This window comes from Oreochromis niloticus, linkage group LG7 (assembly GCF_001858045.2).
Source record: "Oreochromis niloticus isolate F11D_XX linkage group LG7, O_niloticus_UMD_NMBU, whole genome shotgun sequence".
Lineage (NCBI taxonomy): Eukaryota > Metazoa > Chordata > Actinopteri > Cichliformes > Cichlidae > Oreochromis > Oreochromis niloticus.
This window is the reverse complement of record NC_031972.2, coordinates 10,956,286-10,979,086: the sequence shown is the minus strand read 5'-3', so window position 1 is coordinate 10,979,086 and position 22,801 is coordinate 10,956,286. Positions and strand designations below refer to the sequence as shown.

General features: G+C 38.2%; 2 protein-coding genes across 5 annotated transcripts in view; both read left to right on the top strand.

The window, feature by feature from the left end:
- The first annotated feature begins 79 nt into the window (after positions 1-79).
- On the top strand, positions 80-11,024 carry slc25a1b (slc25a1 solute carrier family 25 member 1b). Of its 3 annotated transcripts, XR_002062665.2 has the most exons (10): positions 80-494; positions 3,894-4,001; positions 5,451-5,550; positions 6,157-6,295; positions 7,412-7,496; positions 7,683-7,787; positions 7,882-7,997; positions 8,082-8,155; positions 9,775-10,004; positions 10,104-11,024. XR_002062665.2 is itself a non-coding variant. In XM_003452972.5 (9 exons), the coding sequence occupies exons 1-9, from the start codon at positions 383-385 to the stop codon at positions 9,887-9,889; spliced, it is 954 nt and encodes a 317-aa protein (XP_003453020.1). In that variant the 5' UTR covers positions 80-382; the 3' UTR covers positions 9,890-11,013. The 3 variants fall into 3 exon arrangements, 2 of the variants coding, with proteins under 2 accessions (XP_003453020.1, XP_025764987.1); XM_003452972.5 differs by having other exon boundaries at positions 9,775-11,013; XM_025909202.1 differs by lacking the exon at positions 80-494 and adding an exon at positions 3,553-3,683 and having other exon boundaries at positions 9,775-11,013.
- A 365-nt stretch (positions 11,025-11,389) lies between these two features.
- The window catches only part of pi4kaa (phosphatidylinositol 4-kinase, catalytic, alpha a), a 36,558-nt gene continuing 25,146 nt past the window's right edge, over positions 11,390-22,801 (top strand). For both annotated transcript variants that reach the window (XM_013276215.3, XM_019360714.2), the window contains exons 1-19: positions 11,390-12,088; positions 15,297-15,413; positions 15,516-15,609; positions 15,696-15,784; positions 16,063-16,135; positions 16,249-16,511; positions 16,597-16,663; positions 16,804-16,952; positions 17,039-17,104; positions 17,194-17,290; positions 18,431-18,622; positions 18,706-18,806; positions 19,280-19,409; positions 19,495-19,624; positions 20,577-20,672; positions 20,746-20,929; positions 21,489-21,589; positions 21,946-22,114; positions 22,664-22,714. In XM_013276215.3, the coding sequence (XP_013131669.1) occupies positions 11,990-12,088; positions 15,297-15,413; positions 15,516-15,609; positions 15,696-15,784; positions 16,063-16,135; positions 16,249-16,511; positions 16,597-16,663; positions 16,804-16,952; positions 17,039-17,104; positions 17,194-17,290; positions 18,431-18,622; positions 18,706-18,806; positions 19,280-19,409; positions 19,495-19,624; positions 20,577-20,672; positions 20,746-20,929; positions 21,489-21,589; positions 21,946-22,114; positions 22,664-22,714 (2,268 nt within the window). In that variant the 5' untranslated portion in view covers positions 11,390-11,989. The remainder of the gene's footprint in view (positions 12,089-15,296; positions 15,414-15,515; positions 15,610-15,695; positions 15,785-16,062; positions 16,136-16,248; positions 16,512-16,596; positions 16,664-16,803; positions 16,953-17,038; positions 17,105-17,193; positions 17,291-18,430; positions 18,623-18,705; positions 18,807-19,279; positions 19,410-19,494; positions 19,625-20,576; positions 20,673-20,745; positions 20,930-21,488; positions 21,590-21,945; positions 22,115-22,663; positions 22,715-22,801) is intronic.

Here is a 22,801-nt window from a genome sequence, read left to right as displayed (position 1 = left end):
ATGAAAAGAAGAGAAACGGCGCCCTCTAGAGGCGTGTCGCTTAATGAGGCCGGTCCTCCTTAAATGTTTGTGACAAACATGGCGTTTTGCGGTATTGGGGGGAAAGTGACACGTCCTGCCCCGCCCTAAATAAATACTGAGTCGACGCTGCCAACCTCTGTATGGCACGGAGGGAAGTTCCCTGTCAAAAGTACACAGACATGTACTCTTAGCCAGCATCAAAAGTCCAATGTTCAACACCGCCTGCTCGCCTTTTTATGTTTTCCGCCGCCGCTGCACTCAACACCCAGACTGCACCAGGACTCACAGCTGGCTGGGTTTGCGGCGATAGAGGAGGTCCGGATTGACTTCAAAAAGAAAGTTAGGCCGGGGTACCACAGTCATGTCTGGACAAAACACATTTGTCAGCCCGTTTCACAGACCCCAGTGTTTGGCTGCTGCAGCTCCGGCGGGGAAAGCCAAACTTACCCATCCTGGCAAGGCCATTTTGGCAGGTAAGAAAGTTGATGTGGGACTGAGCAGAGGCCGCCCTGCAACTTGTTTCGAAGTTTCAACAGTGAGCCTTTAATTGCAGGTGGGATCAGAGCATGGCAGTAATCACTTCCTAGTGTCTCCGGCAAGCATCTGTTGCTCAGCCTCTGTGTTATGATTATCCCTATTATTATCTTCTTTTTATCTTTTCAGGCTAAAGTGTTTGCTTGTTTCTCTTTTTGTTGTAGAAAACCTGACATTTGGTAGATTTGGTCTGTTCAGCCAAAACATTTACCAATTTGGTAAATGATAAACTTAAAATAAGTCTGCTGCTTTATGACCCAGGGTCCAGGAAAGAGGGGTTTTGCACACGTCTTACTATTTTGCTAAGTATTATACTGTTGTACAAGTACAGCATGGTTATTTTGAGAAGTTAGCAGTCCACCCTTTATATTCGACTGCAGCACCCTTATCTGTGAACACCATAATCAGCGGGTAGATCAACATATCTGAAGTTTTCAAGTGTGTCTTAAAAAATAATGTCAGAGTTCAACTTTAAACCAGGAATCAGTCTGAATAGGAGCAATAATTACAGCAAGCAAACTCTGATGTGGTAAGAACAAAATTTAAAGTATTTCTAAACAGAGGAATAATTATGGCCTCTAAGACATGAACAGAAGGTCCATGTGAGTCTGCTGTGGTACAAAATACTTACCTGCCTGTACAGAGCACAGCACCCTGCTGTGACAAACCCTGCTCCTCAGCTTGGGGCCAGGGTATGATCTGGGACTTGTAGACTATAGCATTCAGACAGCTGAGTGAAATGCACTCTGGTGTCCTGCAGGTTTCACTGGTCATTCAGTGACATACACGTATTTTGCACAGCTCAGTCTGTACTACAGGACAGTCAACATTGCAACATTGATAGCATGCACACACATGCTCCAGTTTTACTAAGCTTATGTTTTAACATTAGGATCTGGTTGTTTGCCAGACATGAATTTAGCTTGGTCCTAGATTATAAATTTCAAGTGGAGCTTTCTGTTGAACTTTACTTTTAGGTCCAGCTTTAATCCATTTTTGTGAAACTTGTTATAAAAGTTCAAAGATAAAGCCGCACATGTCCGTGTGATTTTTCTCTGTGTCACAGTCAGCAGTTCAGTGGGTGTTTTCTGCTGATGTGCTGGCTGTGTACGGTGTCCTCAAAGGCCCAGCTCTCCATGTTCCCTATCATGAGCCACAGTGACAAAGCACATTGCTCTCTCAGCCTTTGCACGCATTCACCAACATGCCAGCCACAAACATGGTTCCCCTGCTCCTGCTCTCTCTCATTGAATCCTGGCAGAAATGACAACTTGTTGACTAGAAAGCACACTAGAAGAGGACTTTATATATCCACTAACCCCCCTACTTTGTGTATAATGAGAATAATCTGGCTGTATCAAAAGTACTGTAAAACACACTATTAATAACCCAGTATATATGTGATGTACATAGATGGAGAGTATTGTGAGGCATTTTTGCCAAGAAATCCTATTTTTCTGTTAGCACCGAAATGCCATCTTCTACTTTTTTTTTCTTTTAAATGAGACCTTTTTAAAAAAAGGTGTAGCTTGACAGTTTGACTCACTGCATTTTTCCAAACATACAGTTTTCATATAGCTTTCATGTGAAAGTTGAAGTTCTTATTCATTTGGACAGTGTTTGGCAAGTGTGAATGGGAGATTATCCACACACCATGTGATGTCACAGACGATGTAAAAGATGGACATGGCCACTTTTATGTCACTCACTGGTTAACACAGCATGAAGATGAAGCAGTTAGCCTGGCTTGTTCAAAGATATTAGAATTATTATATGCTACTATTACCTCATAAGCTTACTGGCACAATATGCACTCTTATCCTGCTTGTATAAAGTAAAAAAAAAAAAGTAAATGTAAATTAAATATTTATGTATGTGTTGTTTTTTTTTTTTTTGTTTTGTTTTTTTTTGTTGTTTTTTTTTGAAAAAGTACAGGTCATAATGTAAATAACTTTTTACACCGGTAATATCATGGGTCTGTTTTACATTCCTTCCACTGTAACATTTGCAAAAGATACTACTAAATATTGTGGTTTTAATGTTGCCTAAGGAACCACGTGCCCCCTCTTTATAGAAATCATTTTTGTTATTGTTGCAAGTAATTTTAAAAAGAAAAAGTAGTTTCAGAATTCTTGCTCGGGTATGTCTTTACATGCTGGACTTAATAAACCAGTTCTGTATCTTTTTCCAGCTTCAATATGGGGAACGAGCTGCAGGTACTACTCAGCTGAGTCTTGATGTGGACTGTGTTTTTGTTTTTGTTTTTTTTCTATTTAGCAGGAATTATGCCTGGGTGTGTCATAATTGGCACCGTTTATGCAATGAGCTGGTAGCCAAAATGCTACCATGTTTGATGTTGTTGTGAGGACCGTGGTTAGTCAGACTGTAATTAAGGGGTTGTTTTTTTTTCACAGACAGCCCCGCTTGCTTGTTTGCGTGTGAGCTAGAACCATTGCTGTGTTGGATTTTTCTGCATGACATTTGTTTGAAAGAATGCATGTTAAAAAACAACACAGGACTGAACTTTGTATTGTGAATGAATCCAAAAGCAAACGTGAGTGAAAAAGGACATTAAAGCCTTTATTTTCATCCACTGAGTTCTTAGTTTTCCCCGTTATTGCCAGATACTCTCAACACAAGGCCTTCATTGAACCCAGAAGCACACTGGCCAAAAAAACTATATTTTGTCTAGCTTTTCCCCTTTTTTACCCCACTTTTTAAAGTTCTTAATGCTTTGACAGTTTACTACTTGAAATTCAAACTTGTCCCTTCTGGGTAGTCGAGGAACTGGTCCGCTGTCACCTTGCTGAATCCATCCTGCTGCACATTAATGTGTATGGAGACTACACACCCCCTTGAGTTGGAGATGGGCCAAAGGGAGTATCTGTAGTCAGAAAACAACTGAAAAAACAGCTGAGCCAATCAGCTGCAGGATGCTTGTTAGCTGTTCAACTGCAGATCTGTAGCAACCAGGGTTTTAAGGTGGAGCTAGTCTGCACTTGTCCAGTGTAGATGTGGTGAATGCTAATGTGCACCTCACTAACAACTTTGAAAAGCGACTTTTCTTTTCACGCTTGCTTTTATTCTACAAACCGTATCAGATATCCTTCACACCTAACCACACCAAGGTTTTCATCTGTATTCCTTTGTGCTTCTTTTAAATGGTCACATGGCTTGCATCTTCTGTGTATTTTATTTATTTGGTTTTTAAAAATGTATTGCATTTTATTTTGTGTGAGCTGCAAAAACAAATCTTTTAGTCTTTTAAATAGCTCGTTTTGACTCTTTTGTTGAAACCAGCGTTTTCTTTTTCCCCCTCCTCCTTGCCCGTTCTTTAGGTGGGATTGCAGGAGGCATAGAGATCTGCATCACCTTCCCAACAGAATATGTTAAAACACAACTGCAGCTAGATGAAAAGGCCAATCCTCCTAAATACAAAGGCATTGGTGAGTCCTTGTTTAATGTTGTCTTTTTCTTTTTTTTATTTAGTTCTAGCACTTTTGATGATATCACAATTTTAAAAAAACATATTTACCATACCTTATGATGCTTCAGTCCTTTATATTACATAAAGTACAGTGCTGATGTAGAGTTAACATTTTTAATAGAACTTATGCGTTGCTATAGTGGCTTCAGAGCATCGGTAATATGGATGTCAGTTTAGCAGAGTATCTGTAACCTCACAGAGATAAAACTGGTATCATTCTTCTTATCTAACTACCATAGAAATCGTTTTGAATCTCTCCATCTATTCTCAAAGATTAATTATTTAAACAGAAATGATAGATACTGTTGAAGGAAAAAATCTGAATGAATAATACTTTCAGGATTTTTTTACTTATTAAAATACAAAATTGCAATTCTCAGGTCAGGTTAGGAGCTATGTATGCGCAGGTATTGACGTTAGGTGGCTAATCTAGATCTGAATGACTGTGGCCGACCCTTACAAGCAGACAACGTGGAGGAGGTGGGCCAAGTTACCGTTTCTGCCCTTTGAACTTTGCTCTGCCAGTTTCACAAGACAGTTGACCCCCTAGTAATCAGGCTTTGTACTTATGGCAGTTGACTCCCTCCTGTTCAATCTGGGGGAGAATCGAAGCTGCGCATGCTGATCTAAATAGCTGAAAAGGATGTTAAACATGGCATAATAATAGATAAAAGTTCAACTCATTGACAAAACAATGATAATGGGCATTCTGGACTGGTCCTTATAATGGCTCAGATGGGTAAGAAAAAAACACAACAAAAGATCATCTTTAAATTATTGCTCGACACACACAGTAGAAAATACAGACAATGTGTTTGAAATGGAAAAACCAGAACAAGCAAATAACACCAACACTGTAATAAACACATTTAAAGTTGTTTGCATGAAGATGCCACGACTCAGCTTAATGCAGAATTTCCAATGATGTAAAAACATATTTGTTTAATGGCTACTTTGTTTAATGGCTACTTCAAATGATTAAGGATCAGCTGTACTGGGTGTTAATCATTAATTGTTTAATCATTCATGTTGATCTGAAGTTGTCGCAATCTTTTGGGCTGTTTGCACAGCTCTCCTGACTTACTCACAATGCTTGTTATTCCAGGTGTGTACGCAGACATTAGCAAATAGTGTTTGTGTAGTAAATTGATCTTTGCTCATGAACTTTGGCACAAATCGTGCTTGCGTACTGAAACTCAGTACACTGTACGAACTTTGGTACAAAGGACTGTTTGTTGTTTCCATCAAATTCAGTCTTATCTGTTAACAGCTTATTAGAGTTTTTTTTTATAACTGTGCATATGCCCAACTGATCTTTGATACCAGTGGATCAAAGTAAATTTCTTTTTAAAAGCTGCTTCCTTTTGCTTTTTCTCTTGTCATTTATCCTGTTTCCTTCCCTCTGCAGTTGACTGTGTGAAGCAGACAGTGAAAAGTCATGGTGTGAGGGGTCTTTACAGAGGTCTAAGCTCGCTGGTCTATGGCTCTATACCTAAAGCAGCTGTCAGGTACTGCAGTGCCACAAACCAAAAGCAAATGAGCACACTAAACACGTTTTGGAATGTGCACAGTCATCTATTAACTTTACAGCAACTTCTTTCCGACTTAACTTCAGAAGTTTTTTTTAAAGGGTTTTTCACTGTGTTTTACAGTGTTGGAATAACATCATGCCATCAAAACTCAATAAAAATGTTTCTAATTTTGAAGCAAACTGTAGATATCACACGATATTATGGAAAGATTTGTCATTGATTTTTATTTGCTTTATGATTAACTGAATATTTGATCAGTTGATTTAAAATTTATAGCAATATGAGTAAAAGGTAATTGCTTATTTTTTATTAGTTTTTAGTTTTGATTGTCACTTGTGAATAATGATTGATGATTTGCCAGGATTTTTTCTCATCCAGGCCTAATCTATATTCTCCTGAAGCTTCTTCAGAAGTTTCCTGGTACAGGCCATGGTTGTAGTAAGAATGGCCAAATGTTAATTCATTAGTTAGTGCAATTCACAATAGGAAAGCCCGAAAGTTGTTACTATTAATGGCTTCTAAGTGAGATGAAATGTATCTCTGAGTTTGTTTTTAAAAAAAAAAATTCTCTCACTTATACAGATTTGGGATGTTTGAGTTCCTCAGTAATAAGATGCGTGATGAGAGCGGCAAACTAGACAGCAAGCGAGGATTTTTCTGTGGCCTTGGAGCTGGAGTGGCAGAGGCTGTGGTTGTAGTCTGTCCTATGGAAACAATTAAGGTAAAAAAAATAAATTAAACGCATCATGTTGTGTCTTTCAATTCAAATATTTTTTATTACGTGTGGAGGAGATACAAATCTCTCTGGGCTTACATCAGGAAGGATATCTGGTGTTTTTATCAAATCAAATAAATGGAACAACCTATTGGTGCAGTCCCTTGTGAATAAGGGAGGAGCCAAAAGTAGCTTTTAGTTCAGTTACTTGTGTGGTATATGAATCTTGGTAAGGTATTACAGTAACATAAAATAACAATATAGAGGAAATGTCCTTAGTTTTAGTCTTTGTCAGGGTAGGTACATTTGTCAGCCTAACATTGATAAAGTTTCTTTAGACAGGTTCCAAACTAAGTGAAATGGCCCAGAAATACCTGTGTGGCAGCCACAAGAAAGGCTAGCTGATTTCTCTAAATGCTGAGAAAAAGTGCTTCAGTGCTCCCTTAATTAGCTCTATTAGCAATAAATACACTGGATCAAGGGTTCAGAGTGATGCATTCACAAAAACCATCGACAAAACTGACAGTGGTGCAAAATGGTAATGTTAATTATTATAGGTGCATTTTCCATTTCATACCATAACTTGCTAAATGTATTAAATTTTCAGTAAACAGGCTGTCGAACCCACAGCTGAAGTCTAAATTGGATCATTTTCCTCTGGTTAAGATTCCACTGAAAGCATTAACAGGTAGAATGAAAGCTTTCACACTGAATCATCTCCCCAGAGAGTAAACATAAAATGCAATAGATTTGATTTTATAGGTTATATGTTACATTTTTGGAATGACACCAATTTTTTTTTCATGGTTCTCAGTTATATGATCTGAAGTACAGCACAGCAAAATACAATAAGAATGAGTTAGGGTGAAGTAAGATGTGCATGTATTGTTCTATTATAGCACTTCTAGTCAATCTAATATCTAATTCATATACTAAAATGGAAACTAATAAACTAAAACGGAATCAAACATAAACCTTTTATACAGTTAAAAACTTCAGGCATCAAAATAAAAAATGAATAAAAACACAAAACTAATATCCCTAGTGCGAACACAATTGGAAAATTAAAGTTATGGGATAATGCAGTCACTTTACACAGTTAATTCAGATTTGTCCTTGCAGGTCAAATTCATCCATGATCAGACATCAGCAAATCCAAAGTACAGGGGATTTTTCCATGGGGTGAGGGAGATTATTAGATCACAAGGTAAGAAGGGCTTCGGTTACATTATACTGCCACCTGTTGTTCCTACCATTTATACACCTGTGGTATTTAGATAATTATCCTCCTTATGACTTCTGAGAAGTTCATGAATTCATTTTAGGTGATAAATATGAAAGCTGTATTGAAGGTTGTCATGAAAAAGTGATGATTTTACTGTTGCACTTTTAGGACTAAAGGGGACTTATCAAGGGTTAACAGCCACTGTCCTAAAACAAGGCTCAAACCAGGCCATCCGCTTCTATGTCATGACTTCACTAAGAAACTGGTACAAAGGTAAGGGAGTCAGTACATCTTTGCAACCACTTGATGCAAATAAAAATGCAGTAAAAAAATACTTTTTTGTTTCTTTTTTTTTTCTGATGGCTAGGTGATGACCCCAACAAAGCCATTAACCCTTTGATAACTGGACTGTTTGGAGCTATTGCCGGGGCTGCCAGTGTCTTCGGAAACACTCCCCTGGATGTCATTAAGACCAGAATGCAGGTTAGTGTCTTAACATATTTCCAGTTTTCCTAGTTTATCCCTTAGCTTTCCAACTAACATGTATTTATGCATATTTTCCAACAGGGCCTTGAAGCGCACAAGTACAAAAGCACAGTAGACTGTGCGGTCAAGATCCTGAAGCATGAGGGACCACTGGCGTAAGTTCATGTGCCTGGTTGATATGGTTTCTGGAAAAAAATGATTTAAAGGTTTTAAATATATATATCTATTTATTCTCACTGTCGGAGCTGGCTTTGTTTGAACTGTTAAACTGTCAGTTACCACTTATATATTGGTGAGAACATCATGTTATTTAGTTAGTGACTGCATAGTGTAGTTGTTTACACATCTGCCTAACGTACCTGGTTCAAGCCTGGCAGGACACACAGATCGTGTGGGCGATCGTGGCTCAAGAGTTGGGAGTTCGCCTTGTAATCGGAAGGTTGCCGGTTCAAGCCCCGGCTTGGATAGTCTCGGTCGTTGTGTCCTTGAGCAAGACACTTCACTCGTTGCCTACTGGTGGTGGTCAGAGGGCCCGGTGGCGCCAGTGTCCGGCAGCCTCGCCTCTGTCAGTGCGCCCCAGGGTGGCTGTGGTTACAATGTAGCTTGCCATCACCAGTGCGTGAATGGGTGGATGACTGGATGTGTAAAGCGTTTTGGGGTCCTTAGGGACTAGTAAAGCGCTATACAAATACAGGCCATTTTTTACCATCCCTCGGAGGATGTTTCAGGATGTGTGTGGTGACTTATCCATCTATCCATAAACCCGCTTTATACTATAGACTGAGATTAAGCCCGTTCATTGGAGGGATAATAAAAACACAGGTGTATTTAAGCTGACAGGCACATCTACAGATAATTCAGAATCACAATCATGCAAGATTTGGATAATCGGAGGAACACCTTTCTTCTTCTTTTTTTTTTTTCACAGCTTTAAACTGAAACTCATCTGTTTATCATCATTTTGACCTTTTTTTCAAGGTGTTCATTGTGTTATGTTTAATGTCAAAGTTGCTTTAGTTTGATTCACAGGGAAACTCTGTATAGCTCGTCTGTATAGCTTTATAGATGCTCTGTTTCAAACTAGGTCTACAGCTGCTAATTAATATTTTATCCTCCACTTCATAACTGTTCTTTAAAAAAGTAGTCAGCAGCACAGTAGTGGAGTTGTTAGCACTGTAGCCTCACAGGACCGGTTCAAACACTGTTGGGCTCTTTCTGGGTCGAGTCTGCATGGTCACTCTGTTGTGCCTGCGGGGGTTTCTCCTGTGTACTCCGGCCTTCTCCGTAGTGGCTCAATAATGTAGCAGTTTACACATTTGTCTAACAAGCAAAAGATCCCCAGGAGAGACTAATCCATTTAGGGTCACATCATCAGGTGTGGTTAGTAGGACTGGAAAAGCACTGTACAATTGCAAGTGCCTTACATTGTCATTACTTCATAACAGTTCTGTAATTGCATAAATACAACAAAAACTAGGGAATGAATAAATGAATATACAAAGTACAAAATAAAAATAATTTACTGCAGAGTAGCAACATACTATTATAAATTTAAATATTTAAAACTTTAGTTAAGCTGAATTTATACTTATAGGCTCTGTCACCTATGATCTCCAGCTTCATATAGATATTTTTGGTCAGAAATGACTAAATTTGGCTTATAGCATTATTGCCATAACTTTTTAAAATTATTTTTTATTGACCCTACATTATTGTGAAACTCTGATATCATGGTTGCCTAATGTAACATATTCACTATCTGTTACTTCATTAGGTTCTACAAAGGTACTGTGCCTCGGCTGGGTCGGGTGTGTATGGATGTCGCAATAGTCTTCATTATCTATGAGGAAGTTGTGAAGCTCCTGAACTTGGTTTGGAAGACGGACTGAAATCAAGTGGTGCTAAATAAGCAGGACTGTCATGACAGGCCAATCTCTTTAAATCCTGTTTCTAGGTTCCAATATCTACCTCCAAGTGATTTTTCAGAAAGAAAGAAAGGGATTGGTATGTTCTTGATTTATTTATAGCACAGTAATCAGGAGTTGGAACTATTATCTAGCAGAATCACTGCTTACAGATGCTCTTTTTTCTTAAATTCCACAGAACATTTATTTCATCCTGCTCAATCAGAGAAATGAGAGTGCTCTCAACACAAACAAGGAACTAAAGTTTGTACCTACTGAATCAAAGACAAACCAGCTACTTACCTAATGTAATATGCTCAATCAGAGAACTATAGGTAAAAAAAAAATTATGGGGAGTTGACTCAAATTTATTGAATCAAAAAATTTAAACCCCTTTTATATGCAAGTTGTCAGAGAGGTTAGAAACCATTGTGAGGATGTGAAATGCTCCAAAAGCTGCAGGTACATTAAGAACTGCATGGCTGAAGTCAAGATTATAGAGTAATCAGTTGTGGAAGATGCAGCATTTCTTTAAATGATAATACACATGTTCACATTATTTAGAAATGCACATTTCCATAAAGAAAGTGTTTGTGGGTAAAGAGGGTTCACTATTAAGTTGCAGAGATGTTTTAAATATGTTAACTCACTAATGTCACTAAAAGTGCCTACATGTTGTATAATTCATTTTGTGGCGTTTTGAGAATAAGAATGATTATTTAATGTTGTCACTACAGACTAGAATAATTTACACACACTGCTCTGTTTAATTCCAGTCAGTGTCTAATAAGTTCATGTCTTCTAATGTCCTTCGAACTGTTAGGGTTTTTTTTTTTCATGCATTGAGAAATGGTGTTATTAGTGCCTTCCATCTCATTCCTTTCTCATTAACTTTTAATGGAGTTTTTTTTTTTTTTTAATTCTTAACTGTGTAATATTAGTTGCCTTTTCTTTTTTAACCAACTGATGACCCAATGTGCCAACTGCTGCTTGAAAATATAATGCCATGCTATTAACTGGAGTTCTAGACATGGAGTCTGGTTGTTTACATGCAATGCATTTAAATTGCTTTGCTTTGCTTATCTTATCTCTTTGTGGAGGACACACAATGTTTACCACATGTTGCCTTTTTCAGCCCCCCGTTTAACCAGACCCTGCAGAAGTGTCACACTTTGTCACAGATTTTTAAATATTTCTGGAGTTTTCTTGTTAACAGGTGAATATTATGTGATATATAATATATGAATTACCCAGGAGTTAAAAGCTGGTATTGTGCCTTCGATCTACTTAATTCTAATATGAATGCTCAGAAATAAACATGGATCAGACTGTTGGTATGGTCTTTTTTCTTTGAATCCGTCATCCAAATTTCTCATAACTTTTGCTTTTTGTCAGAATAAGCATTGGGTTCTTTGAATGTGTAGGGTTAATAATAATAGTGCTATTTGTGTTGTACTATATTAATTTTTTGTGATTACTTACTGTTGTGTGTAGTACTGGTGGTTATTTGTGGTTCTCTGTGCACAAATGTTATCTTCTTTGCTAACAGTCACCAAACAGACATTAGCTATCATTGAAAGAATGTGATAAAATGCTTTTACATTCATTATGTATATTGCAGCAATAATGTAAGGCTGACATAAAGTCCCTAGGCACACTTAGACTTGCCACTAGGCATACCATTTGGGAACGATAGATTAAGGCTATCAAACTTCTGATGTGGCTTCATAATAAATACAAATGCAAACAATCAGAAATAATCAACTCTCTTAAAAATCCTGTATTCAAGTAGGTAAAACCAAGGTATTATGAGGCTTTTGGAGTGCCTTGCAAGGCCTGAATGGCAGTCTGTCGTGGGCATACCTTGCCTCTTGCCCTGTGACTGCTGAGATAAGTTCCAAAGTCCCACGGGACCCATGGATGGATTATTTGTTGGCATATTGTCGATTTGCCCTTCTTGGACCTTACGCCTGCCGTAGCTGTCAGTACAGCCCAATGACAGTCACTGGTATTCACTAGCTACTCGTTGAGAGACGCTTGAAAGAAGATGCTTGTGTTTCTGTAGTTCTTCCAAGGGTAGTTAACATGTCTCTCAATGGAGGGGGAAGCAGAGGATTTTATTTCAACACCGTCCTGTCTTTGGCAAGGTCGCTGGCAGCTCACCGGCAGGCACCGATAGACAAGGTAACGTTTTAGTTAGACAAGAGACCTACCGGTGACCAGCTAATACCCGTAAATAGTCTTTGACAGTAAGGCCCGTCAAAGACTGCGCTTTTCTATTAGTGTGGTCTGTGTTATGAATCAGAATAGACTCTAAACATGGCTCTTTTGTCAATATATAAATTATAGCGTTATTTCAGGATTAAGGGGCCCGACATAGCATCACTAGTACCTTGCTAATGTCGGCTAACGTTAGCTGTTTTTAGCCTCTAGTTTTCCTTTAAAAAAAACACTTTTTCCCTCATATAAACAATTCGATCCTGACTTTTCATTGGTACATTTTGGTACAGGAAAGCAAACCCTTTTTTGTGTCCTGATTCAGTCGAACACCCGCTGTATGTACATTTATACATTTATACAGTATTCTAAACTTTTAGTTTGAGAGTCATTACCAAATATGGTGCCACCAGATCTTTAATCCTTGTGGTCCGAACATTTTTTGAATGGACCAATATGTGTAGTCAATGTTGTCAGGAGAGGTGAAGGATAAATACAAGTGTTATGACAATATGTTAAAAAGCGTTACTTATCTGTAATTTATACGATGTATAAAGAAATCTGTATGGCGCAATCAAGATTTGTCCAGTGACCTAAATATTTTTGAGCTGTTACAATGAGCTGTTTATTTGGCTGACTTCAAAATGAATTTATTTTTAAATGTATTTATGTATTTGTTTGTTTGTGTAGTGTGTGTTGTTATTTATTTGTGGCAGGAAAACACAAAGATAATTATGTAAAAAATGACTGCTTATAAACTCTTTACCGTCAAAATAGACACACAGATCAAGATATAAATTGTATATTAGCCACTGTTGGTCAGCAACATCTTATTTGCTGTTGTATAGTGTGTGTGTGTTTAGTATAGTAAGCATATTGTAAGTAAGTAAACTAAGACCAAGACAAAATTGGACTTTAGCTCAAATCATTATCGGCTTTTTGTTTTCTTGTATTTAATGGGAATGGTTAATAAGTTCATGACTGGTAGTCATAGCTTTAACCTTCTGGTTTTCAAAGTTTTGTGAAAGCCAAAATTTATAGTGACAGCTGTATTCATATCTGCTCAAAACTGTTGAGATGTCATGAGTTATTTTTTCAATTGTACTTTCAGAAAGAGTTTTATTGCATATTTTCAGCATCTGTATCTAGAATGACATCTTTAGTCTTTCCAATAAGCTCCAATAGCGTATTTTATATCATGCCACCACGACCTTATCACCCGAAGTGGTCGACCAGAGGCTGAGGGTGTAAAACAATTAAACTCTTAAACTGCTTACAGTCAGTTAACAAAAGCAAATGTATCCAGCATTTGACTTTGACAGAATGATTTAGATGAAGGATGTAGTATTTACCTCCTTGTTGTTGTACACTACAGTGATAATGTGTGGTTGATAAACAAAACAAGACACACTCTGACTTGGCTATGCCTAGGGCATATCAGTTGCTCTAATACAGTGTCAGCATACTTTCAGTTCATTGTCCAGTGTTGTGTAATGTTACCAAATCCAATATGGCTCACACAACAAGTGTATTCAGTTTTTCTCACTTCTGCTTGTATTCAATGTGTCCAGGTCTTATGTCAGGAAAAGAAACTGTGAGACCAATAAATTCTGATCCTGTTCCCAAACATTTCAGTGATAAGGACTGAAGTAATATTTTAATCCATAGTCACATGCAGAAGTTTTGGCTGACAAATATAGTGTTAATATTGCTGGCAGAAGGTAACAGAATATATGGTGAGGTGGAGTTTCACTATAGGGGTACTAGCTAGATTCTGAGTCCCCTTTTGGAGTAGGATAAAGCTGTCATGTGTGGTGATATTTTTAGTGTAGTTAATGGGTAACAAGGTCCTCAAACAGGTTAATCTGCTCATGACAGGAAAGAGGGGCAACTTCCCTGTTCTCTCAAATTAAGAGGAACAAGGCGAGAGGTACACAAAGAGGGAACAAATTATGACCTTAAGGTTGTCAATTTCACACATGAGTCCATCTGGCAATGGCATGATTTTAACAAACACTGATTTGAAATTGTTTTATTACAGTGGATCAGTCTTGAAAATGTGACACTGAATGTTGTTGAGAAACCTAAATTGTACAGCCAATTCTCTTCTGAATGAGCCAGTGTTACTCAGTTGAATCGTTAGGATTTGTGATCAGAAATTAAGCAGCTGAGTGTATTGTAAAATTCTACAAGAATGCAGAGGTTGAACTGATTAGAAAATACATTTACTGCGAATCAGAAGGGGGAAACGCTAAACAGGAAGTACACTCCCTGATAAAGAGCTAATGACCCGTCAGCCCATTGTGTCATTGTGTAAAAAGTGTGTGTCAGTTTGTGGACTTTATTTTGCTGTTTTTCTGTCTGCAGTAACCTGCTCTATAAATCTGTATGTGAGAGTTTTGATTATCTTTAGATTTCTGAAGATTAAAAATAAATATGAATAATAAATTATTATTATACTTCTTGCTTGTTGTCTGAGTTACTGAGTTACTTTCAGTGGATGTTAGAATGGCCTGTGGTTCTTTTGATTGATTTCAGAATCAATTTGTAAAATGGAAATGTCCTATTCATCTAATTTCTGTTTATATTTTCTTTGACATTTTTCAAAAGTCAGATTTAATGAAAAATTTCAATGGTGTCTAAGCCAAAAAGACAGCAGCAGTTTGTAATAACCTGTTGAATACTCATTTCCCTCTCTTTCATTTATTAGTGTTTTGTCTCAAGCTTATTGAGACATTATTTAGGTGGTCTTTGGCTTTGAAATCAAATAGTTTTTAGTGGAATGTTTTATGTGAAGTCTCCACAACATCCCCTTTGTGGGCTTTAATCCTTTAAAATATCCTCTCTGTCTAGTAATGGAAAACAAACAGGAGCTAGTGGCCCTGCTCTCTGTTTAAATGGTGGTTAATCCCTCACTGAACTCTCAATCATGGGGCTAATTAATGCCACAGGCAGGTTTTCAGCTGGACTTTTAATTGGATTCAAATCCTGAGGCCCATTTGGATTTAGAGTCAAAATCATTACATTATGATTTTGACTCTAAATCAAAGTGCCTGTTTTAAACCCGGTAGGCAAGAAATTTCTCTATTTTTAAAATATTGTTATATTTAATAGCTTCCTAAAGTTGAGAAATGTTTACAACTCGTCTTCATCCACCCACGTTGTCCTCCCACAGGTTCAGAAGCTGCAATGCATGTGTCCAGTGGACTTCAGAGGAACCTTCCAGCTAGATGAAAGGAGAAGAGATGCTGTGATTGCACTTGGCATTTTTCTAGTCGAGTCAAACCTGCAGGTAAATATCGTACCTGCTTTCCTCTCCTCATTGTTGTACTTTTGTGCTTGTATTAATTTAAGGATGTTAATTTTCTTATACTCTGGAATGCATGTATTTCAGCACAAAGATGCTATTGTTCCCTACCTTCTTGGGCTGCTTAAAGGACTCCCTAAAGTTCAGTGGATTGAGGAAAGCTCAGAACGCAAAGGAAGGGGTGGGAAACAATCTTACATGTACTTTATCCTGTTATTTCTACTCATTTTATAGGTGCTGTTTAGTCATTTTTGATTTTTGTTGCAGATACCCTTCCTGTGGCAGAGAACTTCAGCTTTTGTCTTGTGACATTGTTGTCGGATGTTGCCCAATGTGATGAAACCTTACGAGGGCAGGTGTGTGGTTCTGACTCTATAAACGCATGGGTGTAGATGCTGTTTATCTGTACTCATGTGTACTCAGATTTTTAAATACATTAAGCTCTCATTCACACAGGCCTAGAGACTGGTCGGCAACCATTTGACAACAACTGGTCACTAGGGAAGAAAAAAATATTACCCAGTTGGTTAACATATGTGCTGGCAATTCCTGGAAGTTATTTGTTCCTTCAGAAGAGTAAAAATCAAAATGATTTAAATATTAATAAATATTTTTTAAATGATTATGTTATCAGATCCTGGACGCAGTTATGGACATCATGCAGGTCCTGCAAGATATCTGCAAAAATCCAGAAGCTCATGACAAAGGTACTAACAGAGACCTCGTTCTTCCGTTAAGTGCTGCTATAGATCATTCCAGTGCTAAATAACATTCACAATATTCTTGTACATATTCTTGTATTATTCTTTTTCTTGTACAGAATACCTATGTAGGTACACTGTGCCCACCTTACTTGGTGTTGCAAGAGCATTTGGCCGATACAGCAACACTGACGAGTCGTTACTATCCAAGCTGTTTCCTCGACCAGTTGCTCCCTTGCTGTCCACAAATGATGATAGTGATACTGTCCGCCGACGGTCCTTCAATGACTTCCGTTCAATCCTACCAAGCTCTTTGCTCACAGTTTGTCAGGGAGACTCTCTGAAACGCAAAGGCTCCTCTGTGTCCAGTGTGTCACAACAGGTAATAAAATGAAACAGGCAAGAAGGCAAAAGTAACGACGTGTAAAATAAATAAATAAAAAATGAAATCCTAATTTTGTTTTCAGGCCAGTCCAGAGAGAGCAGGTCTGACACCTAACTCACCCGCTGATCCCTCTGCACAGTACTTTGAAGGTAATTTGATCTGCTGTCAGATCAGGGTGGCACCTCTTTTTGGGTGCAGTTTTTCATGCTTTGAAAAGTTGTTTTGTTTTTTACCATGAACAAAATAGACATTTTTACGGTACATAATTGATTCTTCCCTCTATGTTAAGGTTCTTACCTCCCCGATGGCAGTGCAGTGGACCCTGACTACTACTTCTCCACCATCAGCTCCAGCTTCTCTGTGTCCCCTCTTTTCACTGGAAGCAGCACTGGAGAGTTTCATGTCCCTCTAGATATGCTCAGACAACTCCTTCACATGGTCAGCAGTAACCACACTCAGAGTTTGGTTTTGTACATGCATGCTGCTGTGCAAAAGGTGAACCCTGTATTACTTCTTTTGAACAGGTTCAACAGTTTGTCTCTGAGTCATTTTTAAAATCACTGGATGACACCTTGGCAGAACTTCAAGTGGTATGCCTCTCAAGTCCACTCAGAGATTTCTCTTCACTTTACTTTTCATGTTACGCTTTATTTGTAAATTTCTGTTGCTTTCTTTGCAGGTGAATCCTGGTCTTCATCTCTACTACAAAACCTTCAGTGATCCTCTTTATGTAGCCATATTTAAAATGCTGAGAGACACTCTGTATAATATGAAAGGTAAGGAAATATGTAATAGATCCTTTTATTAAAGGTAGTTTTTGTAATTACCCTTAACAAAATCTAACTAATACTTTCACCACCTTGAGGCAGTGTTAAATTAACAAGCTGACTCTGTTATTTGTGTCTAAAAAGTGCTATGTTTCTCGTAAAGTCCTTGTTTGAAGAAGAGAAAAGTTAACCAGAAACTAGAGAAACAGTGGTGGTCTGCATTCTCAATTGCACACTTTGATCAAGAATAAAAATATGGTGCCAGAATTACAGGCGATAAACAGCGCTGTAACTGATTACACGAATGAGAACCAGTAATATTCTAACTTTTATTTTTAAAATTATGTCTTTTAATTTTGAGATATTTTTTTTTACCGTGATCTTGAAAATGGTATTGAGTATTTTACTGGGATATTGGTATAGAGTTTGAAATTGTAGTGTCATGAAAACCCTACCTATTAATTTCAGAAAATGTGCAGAAAAGTGGATGGATCTGAGATCCCCCAGATAACAGAGTAATAAACAGCTAATTGAGCTAAAATTAAGTCAGTTTCATATTTTTTTTTTTCTAAAATATGTATTACAAAGCTAACTTGGCAATCTAATTTGGAATTTTTCATTAAAATACCCTGAAAGATGCTTGAAACATACACACAAAGTGAAGAGGTCCAGTTTAAGACTCTTAGTGCATAGGGCCAATGTGGGCCTCATACACTACAGCTTTAAGTGCCACCTAGAGGAACTGCAGTTATTACAACTTGCACATTGGCTTCCTTGTTCAGCTCTCAAGGTTGCCCATCGATTCTTTCACATTATCAGGGATTGTAACATCTAGTCCTTTTACTGAATGTATTTTGTTTTCCTCCCGTGTTTGATGAGGAAAATGTGGATGCAGGCTGCATTGAGTCATCGCATCATCTTGTGGTTCAAAATGGAGTTAAATGAAAGTACTGCTGCTTTCGAATATGGGAGTCTTTTCTTTGTGTTCCGTTGATAGCTCTAGCTGATTTTGGAGTTGTTAAAACTAACTATTTTTTAACACAGGAGTTTACAATAAGTGCCTTTTATATTATTCAGTAACAAAATCACAATTTCTCCTTCCCTAATATCTCTACAACAATAATAATAACATAATTTGTATTCTGTCAGAACTTCAGACAGACTATGTGAAGGAGGTTCATGACTTTGTACTGGAGCAGTTTAGCAGCAGCCAGTCAGAGTTGCAGAGGATTCTTCATGATGTTGAGTACCTCCAGAGTGAACTGAGCCCACTCAAACTGCGCTGTCAGGCTAATGCCGCCTGTGTAGACCTCATGGTGTGGGCTGTTACTGAGGAGCAGGGTAAGTCTTGCTTCCTGTAGTCCAACAGTGAGTAATCAGTCTCAGTAATCTTCATTGTAAACCTTTTTTTGTTTGTTTGCCAGGAGCTGAGAACCTTTGCACCAAGCTCTCAGAGAAACTGCAATCAAAGACATCCAGTAAAGTCATCATTGCTCACATGCCCCTCCTCATTTGCTGCTTACAGGTAAAGAACTACCAGAGGAAGGAAGAACATGATGTGGGAGCGGGAGTAGAAAAGTGTTGTGTCCTGTTAAGATTTTGTTTCTCTTTGACAGATTAGTGCTTTCTTTCTTTTCTTTTTTTTTTGTTCAAGCCGATCAGTATTGTTTATACTTCTAAGGTATAGCAGGAAAATTTTGACAATGCTAACATTGGGCTAAGATGCTCACATTAGAGCCATAACGATCAGTAGTTTGGTGCCAAGTTGATGACAAATTTCTGAAACCTAGTGGTACTTGATTTTCTAGGTTATCACTGATGCTTTAGGTAATCACAGACTGTATCAAAGGAGAAATGAAAAGCTTTAAAGTAACATCTAGTGTGGCTGTCCTATTGGAATGTTTCTCCTGCTTTCTTCACGGTAAATAGCTGTAAAGCTGGGAGGAATGCAAATATTATGATTACAAATGCACATTTAGAAATGCGTTTTGTGTTCAGGGTTTGGGTCGTCTGTGTGAACGCTTTCCAGTGGTGGCCCACTCTGTTACCACATCCCTGAGAGACTTCTTGGTTGTGCCCTCTCCTGTTTTGGTGAAGTTGTACAAATATCACAGCCAGTACACCCCAGGTAAATAATGCTCCACCACTACCAGCCAGCCAACCGTGTTCCTTCCAGTTTAATGTGTTCTTACAAGATTATGATTTTGTTTAAGGTGGTAGTGAAATAAAGATTCATGTGACCAATGAACATTCCCAGTCAACACTCAGCACCCATTCGAGCAAGAAGAGCCAGCCGTCCATGTATGAGCAGCTTCGGGACATCTCCATTGATAACATCTGCAGGTGAGTTCCCCCACAGGTACATCAGGCACTGGAGCTTTCCATTTTCCAGTTTGCAAAAAAACAGTATAAATAACAGGTTCACAGAAGTCTTCATAAACATAACCTTTTAAGATCCAATTTACTCCCACAGAGTTGTTATGAAGGAGAAATAATGGTTCACTGGTTGTAGTGCATCGGCATACCACAGAAGCTGCAGACTCCTTGTCTATCTGCAGAGAGCATCTGTTTTGTTAGATGTGGGCAGTGCTAAAAATATGTGTTATAACCACTAAGTGTGCTCTCCAAAAGTTGATTCTGTTCATCTGGAACAGATTTGGAGATTTACTTACCTGGATGATTGACCATGCATCAAGACCTCCAAAAGTTGAATCTGTTCATCTGGACGTAGCGTTTTGTGGGAGAAACGTTTCGTCACTCATCCAAGTGACTTCTTCAGTCTCAGCTGACTGCAGGTTTCCCCAAACCTTATAAACAGTACATTTGCATAATGACTGAAACCAGCCCACTGAAGGAACAATGGGCTGTGAGGTCAGTTCCTTAATCATAATTATGCAAATTCCCATGACCATGACCACTGAAGAAGTCACTTGGATGAGTGACGAAACGTTTCTCCCACAAAACGCTACGTCCAGATGAACAGATTCAACTTTTGGAGATTTACTTTCCTGGATGATTGAGAATGCATCAAGACATGCATCAAGACCAGTATGTGGGCTATTTTTGCTTGTGCTGTTGTTGGTCTGTCAGCAAGCTGTGGAAAACTCTGAAGTTATAACATACAAAGAGATGAAAGTGTGTTTAAAAACAATGATAAATGTCCACTGTGAATCCACACAAATGTACAACGTGCTTCCTTTTACTATAAGGCATTGCTGAAAGAAATCCATCCCACTTGGATGTACATATCAGTGTCAACAAAGCCTTCACTCCCAGTCTTTCCCTCTGCTCTCAGGTGCCTTAAAGCTGGCCTGACTATGGATAATGTCATTGTTGAAGCTTTTCTCGCCAGTCTGTCGAATCGCCTTTATATCTATCAGGAAAATGACAAGTAAGCCTCTCACCAAAATTATTCATCTGCTCTTGACTTGTGAAGTCAAAATAACCAAGATATTGCCCCGCAGGGATGCTCACTTGATTCCAGACCACACAATCAGGGCTTTGGGTCACATTGCTGTGGCCTTACGGGACACCCCCCGAGTAATGGAGCCCATCCTTCAGATTCTGCAGCAGAAGTTCTGCCAGCCTCCCTCCCAGCTTGATGTCCTCATCATAGACCAACTTGGATGTATGGTCATCACAGGGAATGTGAGTTTTTATATATTAACTTCATGTGTCTTAGAACTTCAAGCTTCTAGAGTAATTCAATTGAATGCAATTTTATTTATGAAGTGCCAATTCATAACAGCAGTTGCTTCAAGGCACTTTATATTGTAGGGTAAGACATGGTTAAACAAAGCTAGGGTATCATCTGCATAGTAGTGAAAATGTATGCTGTATCGTACAATAATATTGCCCAAGGGAAGCATGTATGATGTTGACAGATTTGGTTCCCAGCACAGAACCCTGTGGAACTCCATTGCTAACTTTTGCATGTGAAGAAGGCTTCCTAATTATATTAAGAAATTGGAATCTTGATCATCTCTATGATTTAAACCACCGCAGTGCAGTTCCTTTTAATACTTATGCACAATTGTGAGTTATACAAGGGAATCAAGCTTCTGTGGTATGCTTTCTTTTTCAGAGGAAGGACGGTATATGACAACATATGCAGTGATATCAGATCCAAATCTAACTTTTTTAAAATGTAATTTTTATTTTTGAAGGGGAACTTTGTGGTTTTTTTTCTCTTTTTCTTCCACTTTAGCAATACATCTACCAGGAAGTTTGGAATTTGTTCCAGCAGATCAGTGTCAAGGCAAGCTCCATGGTTTACTCTACCAAAGATTACAAAGATCACGGATACAGGTAAGAATCACCTTATAGGGCAGATGAGGAATTTTAAAGTCTTAACACAGCATTTTCTTTCCCCTGGTGTTATGGTTTTGCTTGTTCACATTGGCATCATGTTTTTTTCTTTACTATTGTCATTTCACTGCAAGTGCTGGCCACTTGCTCTACAGTCCTGTGTTAGCATTCAAAAGTTTATTTCAAGCTTCAATGCAGCTGAGTTTTCTTTTGTTTTTTCTCCATCTTGAGCATCAGCAAGCAAAAACTGTATCAATTCTCTTATGGGAGCCTGAATGTGAACCATACCCTGCTGCTGCAGAAATGCATGTGCTACTGCTTATCTTGTACATAAATGTTCCTTCCTCTTTCTGCAGACACTGTTCCTTGGCTGTTATAAATGCACTGGGTAACATAGCAGCAAACCTTCAGGCTGAGCATATGGTTGACGAGCTACTAGTGAACCTGCTAGAACTCTTTGTTCAGCTGGGCTTAGAGGGCAAGAGAGCTAGTGAGAGGGCCTCAGACAAGGGCCCAGCTCTGAAGGTATGGCACACGCTCACATTGCACATTCCAGTATAATGGGAAGGAAAAACAACACAAGTGGAACTAAAAACAATATAGGGTAGTCAGGTATAAGGTCAAACTAGTCAAGTGAAGTCAACACACGCAAGAGGAAGTTTTACCTTAAATGGCTTTGCTTCATTTTCTTAGCAATCTGCTTTCATAAGATAACAGCATACTATAATTGGGAAATGATTCAGAAATTGTACAGTTTTCCTGTAGCTAGAGCCAGGAAACACAGGTGATGCATATAGTTGCTTTTAAGTCACACTGTTTTTAGTTTCCTTCAGATTGCACCCCCCTGACTTTATAGTTTATACAGTGCTCAATAAATTTAATTTTTCACATTTTAATATTTTTATTAGGATGGGAATTTACAGGTTTCTTGTTTGTTTTTATGCTAGGGTGTTTAATAAATTTGTTAAACACTGAAACCTTTGCTTGTGTAGAAAAAATTTAATATAGTTAACTCATTAATTAAATAAAGTGGTAGTCTATTTTCAAGTGTCTAATTCAGCTCTGTACCTCCAGGCATCAAGCAGTGCCGGAAATCTTGGAGTCCTTATTCCAGTCATTGCAGTGGTAAGTGATTTGTGTATTTTCATCATATCATCTTTGATAAAGCAGAGTCATTGGAAACCTAGCACTTTTAAAAGGTCTATTATCGCT